Raw genomic sequence first — 6,922 nt, 5'->3', positions numbered from 1 at the left:
TATATGTAGGGACGGACCTTGATCCCATAGACAAAAAGAAAAACTAGGTCATTACTGCCCAAATAAAACCATCATACAACACCAAAAACAACCAACAAAAAGCAGATTGATCAAACAACCACCCAACCAGCCTAACAACTAATTAACATATATCCATAGGAGCATAAACCATCCTTATTGAAGTCCAAAACATAGCCTAATAGTAGATATAACCATTGAGGCACACAAACCCATATAATAAAAAACATAATTAAACTCGTAGCTTAAGAAGTCCTTCCTAAAGCCTGTATATAAAAAAGTAACCACTTAAGCACACAAGCCACAATAACAAAAAGTATTTGAACCATAAAACAAGAGAAGCAACATCAATTCTTTGGAGCAATGATTAAGTCCGAATTCTCCTTCAAGGCAATGAGAGACTGCTTCCATAGTTATACCTATTATAAATGATAGTATTTTGCTACCTATCCAATTTTATGAACCATGCATACATGCATAACATTGCTTATTCAAGCACAATAGACATGAGTTGAATTTGGAAATAAAAATTATTAGGTAATGGATTAAATAGTCTATGATCTTGTTCCTAAATATAGCTCAAGTATATACAATCCTAGAGTATTCACCTCTAAAGCAACATCTCATCACATGCATGCATATTATGCCTTTTAAATAGCCAAAATTGTACCTGATATATTGCTTGAATTTTAGATGAAAGGGGATATTCTAATTAATGTGTTATTGTTAGGTATTGGGGGTTAGGATACATACATGGAAGAGAGTGAGAATTTTATAAGTGACATTCCAAATCCTCTACAAATCACTTTGCATAGGTCAATTAAAGGACCTAATATTTACTATGTTGTTCTTGCCAAGGTCGTGAAGCTCTCTTTTTTTACACCACTTAGTTTTGTATTATGTTAAAGCTTTAATCCTAGTGGTTCCTATTTAATCCCTACTCTAATGCAATCAATGAGAGAAACAATGATGGTGTCAAATCCATGCATGTTCAATGCAACTTTACCCTAGTTTTCTAAAACCAAATATTAAACACCTTTTGGTAATGTCACAACCTTACCCTCAACAATCACTAGATATCTTGACAATCCTTCCATTATAATTTAAATTAATATATATAGTGTAATTGTGATATCTATTATTAGGATCATTCATTATTAGAGTTGATGTGACAAGGAGTTGTGGGTTCATATGTATATTTTAATCAAAACTTTATGTTGGATGACATATTTGTTGTTGCTCATCTATGTTTCCTATGTTGTGGCGTTAATGTATGAGGTCACAATCAAAATTATTTTTAAGTTAGATGTTGGTTTAGGTAGTGCCCTTGGTTGATATGGTCTAGAAATAATAAGAGAATGCACAAATATAATACAAACTAGATGCATATGATCCTTAGTGAAATTAGGGAGGTACTTTAATTGTACTATAGTGTATGCAAAGGGTTATCATTTTTTTTTTTGATGGTTTAAATGCGATTAAAAGTGTTTATTATCACCTTATGAAGACGTTTCGTGCCATTGGTTTATTAAGTGAATCTCCTAGGCAAACAAGCCAATAGATGATAATCATATTCATTTAAGTGAATCTCCTAGACAAACAAGACAGTTATGGAAGATTAGAATTTCAAATGAAAAGAACTAGGTCATGCATGCAATCTAATCTAGAAAAACAAACCATAAGAAAATGAGCTACTCTTAATTTGAAGTGACAATTTAGTATATTATAATGATGAGCACATGTTTAAGGTCTACCAATGTACCAAAAATAATAAATCGAATGTTAAAATTATATATTTATAATATCCACAAATAATAATATAAAACAAAAAGATACAAAATTAAAAACAAAGTTTTTTCATCTACGTTTACACATATAGAGCAATTTGCACTTCTTACAAGATGTAGTTTCAACTTCTTCATTTTCACAATGGAATTGATGTTATAAATAATAGCATTTATCAATAACTTAGCACCCCATTTAAACATTCAACAATAGCAACGTGACGATGTTTGAACCTTGATGGCAAGAACAACGACTCCACAACTTAACTATCACAACATGCTAATGCCAGCGATTGGTGCTCCTTTTTTTTGTTAATGATTTTTTTTGTTAATGAATAAAATCTTACGTTTTTTTACATGATGGTCAATACCAAATCAAGTCCTTCCTCTACCAATGCAACTATCCCTTAAAAAAAACCATTGATGGGCAGTACCAACTCAAATCCTTTTTTCGGTTGCTTATACCCTTAATCAATTCTACATTAAAGAGAATTTTTTTATAGATCCCAAGGTTGATTCTCTCTGCCCAAACTTACATGATGATGGTGGCTTGCCTACTGCTGCTGTCATCCCCAAGAGATTAGTCTCACCCTAAGAGAGGCTTAGACTTGACTAGATTGCAGGGACACCCTTGAATTATAAAAAGAAAAAAAAAGAAGATAGCAAATTTTATACTACTATGAAATAAAAAATAATGGCAACACTAATGCAGCAGCCCACGCTGGCTCCGGCAGTTAGGACCTATAACTGCATCCCATCACATTGGGGTGGTAAACTGCATTTCATGGAGGCATAAAATGCATGAGTGACCCACGAAACCCTAATGAAAGGGAACAATGGCCTCTTCTCCAGCCAATATAAACTCCCCATCTGCATCATCATCACCATTGTCTCAGGTTTTACAAGCTTTGGAATATTGAAAAAAGGATGAGAATGGAAAGTAGAGTGAGTAGAGTTCCTGGTGTTGGTCTTTTGGGTATTTTGGTGGGCATGAGCATGAGTGTGAGTGTGATCATGGCGTGGGCTGCTGTACCAGACTGTTTTACAGCTACCAGAGAAATGGTACCTTGCCTGGGATACCTTATGACAGGAAACCCACCTCCACAGATTGGAAGCCCTTGCTGTAAAGGAGTGCAAACTCTCCATGGCCAGGTCAACAATCATGTGGACATGCAGAGCATTTGCCAATGCATGAAGATTGATGCTAATATTTACCACTTCAATGATGCTGCTCTCTCCACACTCATGCCTTCTTGCTCTGTTTTCTTGCCTTTCAATCTCACCAAGTACATGGACTGCTCAAAGTAAGCCACATTTTGTACTCTTTGTTTTATGAGATTTTCTGTGATCACTTGTTTCTTAGTTGGACTACCAGAGTCTTAGGGTCTTGAGTGAGATCTTAAAGGAAAAATGTATAATGTTTTTTTTTTTTTTTTTTTGAGTTCTCTATCATTCTGTTGTTGAATCTGAAATGTTGATGAAAAAAACAGATAATCAAATTCAGAAAAACATTTCCATTTCTTGAGCTCTTTAGCATTCTGATAATGAATCCGAAACATTAATGGAAAAAAAAATAGACAATCAAATTTGAAAAAAACTGATATCTTTTCCATTAATATTTGAATATAAAGCATGGCCATTGTAAATGTTTTGGTTTTCGCTGCTGCAGGGTACCTCAGGAATGGAAGACCAGCTCCAAGATTCCACCTGTTTAACTTAATGTCTACCAGTCACTCTGCTCAAAAGTGAATATGAAGAAACTACATTAGTGTCTACGAATCATTCAAACCATCTCAATGGAACTGAGTAGGAATTTTAGAATAATTCCCCACAACAGCTGAGCTCATAGCTCTTGGACTGAATTGCAAATTGTTAAAATATGCTATTTATTTTATCAAGGGAAATGAATCTTATGCCAAAATAAATGTTTTAGAGGGTCAAGCAATCAATGTTTCTTGTGAAGGCCTGTCTATTTTATATAGAGAGTATGTTAGCATGTGAAGGATTGGATAATTTCCATATCATTTAGTAGTCTTCGATTATTAGATTTAGTACATAATTTTCACATCTATTATATATAGGAAAAATATAAGTTAATTTGAAATTAATCTTTTCATGTATATGATTAATGAAATGGGTGCTTCCATAACTCAAATTAGACAAGTATCTGTAAAATGGGGTAATATTTAGCCATTTCCATCACTGTCATTAATTGTTGGGCCTTTACACTCAATGGTTGGGTGAAGTGCTTTAATCTTATTCAATATTAATTTTACAATGTTTATACTTTATCTAGTAACAATCAAATGGATTCAAACTTGTTGAATTCTTTAATTTAACTTAAAATAAGATAGAAAAGAAGATAAACAATAGAAAGAAGAGTACACAACGCTTATATGTGAAGAACATTTTGGATACAAAAACTTATCACCAAAATGCATATCTTGATTTACAATAAAATGAAAAAAGCCCCACAATCGATTTTGATTTTGTATCGAAACACTCCAAGAATATTTCATTTACAATAAAATGAAGAAAGCCCCACAATCGATTTTGATTTTGTATTGAAACACTCCAAGAATATTTCGATAGCAAACACAATAGTGGGGCCAAGTGCTTTAATATTATTAACTATTGGTTTTACAATGTTTATGCTTTATCTAGTAACAATCAAATGGATTCAAAATTGTTGAATGCTTTAATGAAACTTAAAATAAGATAAAAAAGAAGAAAAACAATAGAAAGAAGAGTACATAATACAAAGTATATATGTAAAAAAATATTTTGGGTAAATTAACTATCATACAAATTATATCTTGTCATACAATAAAATTAAGATATCCCCACAAATGATTTATATTTTGTATCAACAGTCCAACAAAATCTTGATAGAAAATACAATACTAGAAATTACAACACCTTAAATGTTTCCAAAATTGATGCTAAACCTCTATGTTAAGGCCTTGATATATATGTAAGGAAGACCCAAAAAACTACTAGTAATTTTTTTAAACCATAAACTAAAACCATGAAAAAAAGGAGCTCAAATCCATCTCCAATATCCTTCACACATGTTACACTTCCTAAAATAGAATATAACTCCCATACTTGTTTGAAATAGATAGTCTCAAATGCCTTTTTAAAGTCCACTTTGTCAATCCCATCTGATAATGTCATATATGCTCTTACACATATTACAATGACATACATGCTATTACAAAGTCTTACACCTCTTACACTAATTAAGAATAGTAGTCTCCTTACCAAAATTTTGTCTTAAGTGGAATGTGGAATCATATAATATTTCAAAGTGACATACAAAAAGGGCTACCCTCCCATGAGCTATTAAGCCTAAGCTCGGGAACCGATGCCCTATAATGCATTGAGTGCTAATTCAAATAAGACATCCATATTTATATATAACCCTATTTAAATACATTAACTGAGTACAAACATGAGACTTTGAAAAGTGTATGTATCAAAAACTAGTTCTAACAATCTCCCACTTGTATATATTGCATGAGAACAAAGAATACTAATAATTAAGGGTATATATGTCCATAATTCTTTTTCACTAGGTAAACTTGTTTATTCTCACTAGCTTAGTAGCCTTTTGAATCCATATCTTACTATCCTACACCATAACACAAACAAAGTAAAGCCATTTATCAATGTGTTTTGTGTAAGCATGAAAGGTAGGATTCTTTGCAAAATAATGACAATTTGACTAGAACAAGTTATCATAATTATTCGACTAACACAAGTTATCATTCTCATCCTTTATATAGAACCAATACCCAAGCATAGTTTCTATAATCACACTTCCTTTTTACAAGAATGTGTAGCAACCATATATTTTGTCTAAATATTGGAAAGGGAAACAAACTATCAACTCTTGTTTGTCTAGCTAACAACTCCTCTAAGAAGGAGAATATATAGCTACTTGTAGACCTAGACTTATTATTCAAATCTGTAGAGCATCTTTCTTCAACACACAAATGTATGTCTAATATTCAACCAACATTACTTGTTACATAGTAATAAATAGATTAAAGAAAATTCCTATGAAAATAACTATATACCTTTGCACATGGGACCAATATTCCCTACAAGAGTTAGACATAATTAAATACCCAAAAAACCACACTACCTAGGCAATATATAGTATAGTATAAACTATTGCATAGATAAGAATACCCTAGAACACTTCCATAAATTATATTAAACATGTCTTCAAGATCTTTATACCAAATGTAAAAGGTGCATTTGTTTGGTTACTATCATATATATTAAACCTCTATGAAACTATTTCAACATACTTCCCTTTGTTAACTATAACTTTCAATTAGGGAAGTCCCTTTTAATTTCCATGCATAAAACTTAATTAGTAGAATAGATTTTTTTTTATATTGGATAATGGGATTTCAATTCTCTAATTATATATTTTTTGTTTCCAATGAGAAGTGTTGATGTTCAAAATTTACACTTTCTTATAAATCTATGCTCATGCAAACATCAATTATGTAAAGTCTATCAAAATGAAACATGAATCATATGACAACCTTCAAGATTATGAACTTGAATTCTCATTGGATATTTAATAAGTCCAAAACAATTATTTTGTAGTAAAAAGGAAGAATGAAATGAAAGAAAATATAGAATTAGATAATATCCAAGTGAACAATTAGAGATTACCCACTAGATAATTTAATTATCCCTCAATAAAGATAATTTTAGAACAATTAATGATATTGTGACCTAAACGTTCATAAAAATAAGAAAAAAGGATATTCTTATGCTCAAGCAAGAAAATAAATTGATCTCAACTTGTAATTGATCATATAATAGTGCATAATTGTAAACTTATGAACCATCACAACAACCCTTGAAACAAGAAGACTTGTTGTGAATAAAGAACATATAAGAATACTAAGTTTGTAGAGATATATTAGTATAAAATTACCTAGTACATTATAACTAAAAAATTGACCTCGAAGCTCTTATTCATAAAATTTTTTCCCATTCTATAAAATTGGAAGGTGGGTGAAAAATTAATGCCATGGTCATGAGGAAAAATTTCATGTAACTAACTATCTTCATGAAATTTAGATAAAACATCT

The 6,922-nt window shown here is 31.3% G+C and overlaps 1 protein-coding gene across 1 annotated transcript; it reads left to right on the top strand.

Moving 5' to 3' along the window:
- The first annotated feature begins 2,629 nt into the window (after positions 1–2,629).
- LOC131027402 (non-specific lipid-transfer protein) lies at positions 2,630–3,804 on the top strand. The gene is made up of 2 exons (XM_057957445.1): positions 2,630–3,106; positions 3,472–3,804. The coding sequence occupies exons 1-2, from the start codon at positions 2,730–2,732 to the stop codon at positions 3,515–3,517; spliced, it is 423 nt and encodes a 140-aa protein (XP_057813428.1). The 5' UTR covers positions 2,630–2,729; the 3' UTR covers positions 3,518–3,804.
- Positions 3,805–6,922: the final 3,118 nt, after the last annotated feature.

The sequence above is a fragment of the Cryptomeria japonica genome, chromosome 1, assembly GCF_030272615.1.
Source record: "Cryptomeria japonica chromosome 1, Sugi_1.0, whole genome shotgun sequence".
NCBI lineage: Eukaryota > Viridiplantae > Streptophyta > Pinopsida > Cupressales > Cupressaceae > Cryptomeria > Cryptomeria japonica.
The sequence above is the reverse complement of the archived record's forward strand: the minus strand, read 5'-3'. Positions and strand labels throughout refer to the sequence as shown.

Coding starts and splice junctions, on each gene's coding strand:
- LOC131027402 (XM_057957445.1), top strand. CDS start 2,730: ATGAGAATGGAAAGTAGAGTGAGTAGAGTTCCTGGTGTTGGTCTTTTG. Junction 3,107..3,471: donor AAGTACATGGACTGCTCAAA/GTAAGCCACATT, acceptor TCGCTGCTGCAG/GGTACCTCAGGAATGGAAGA.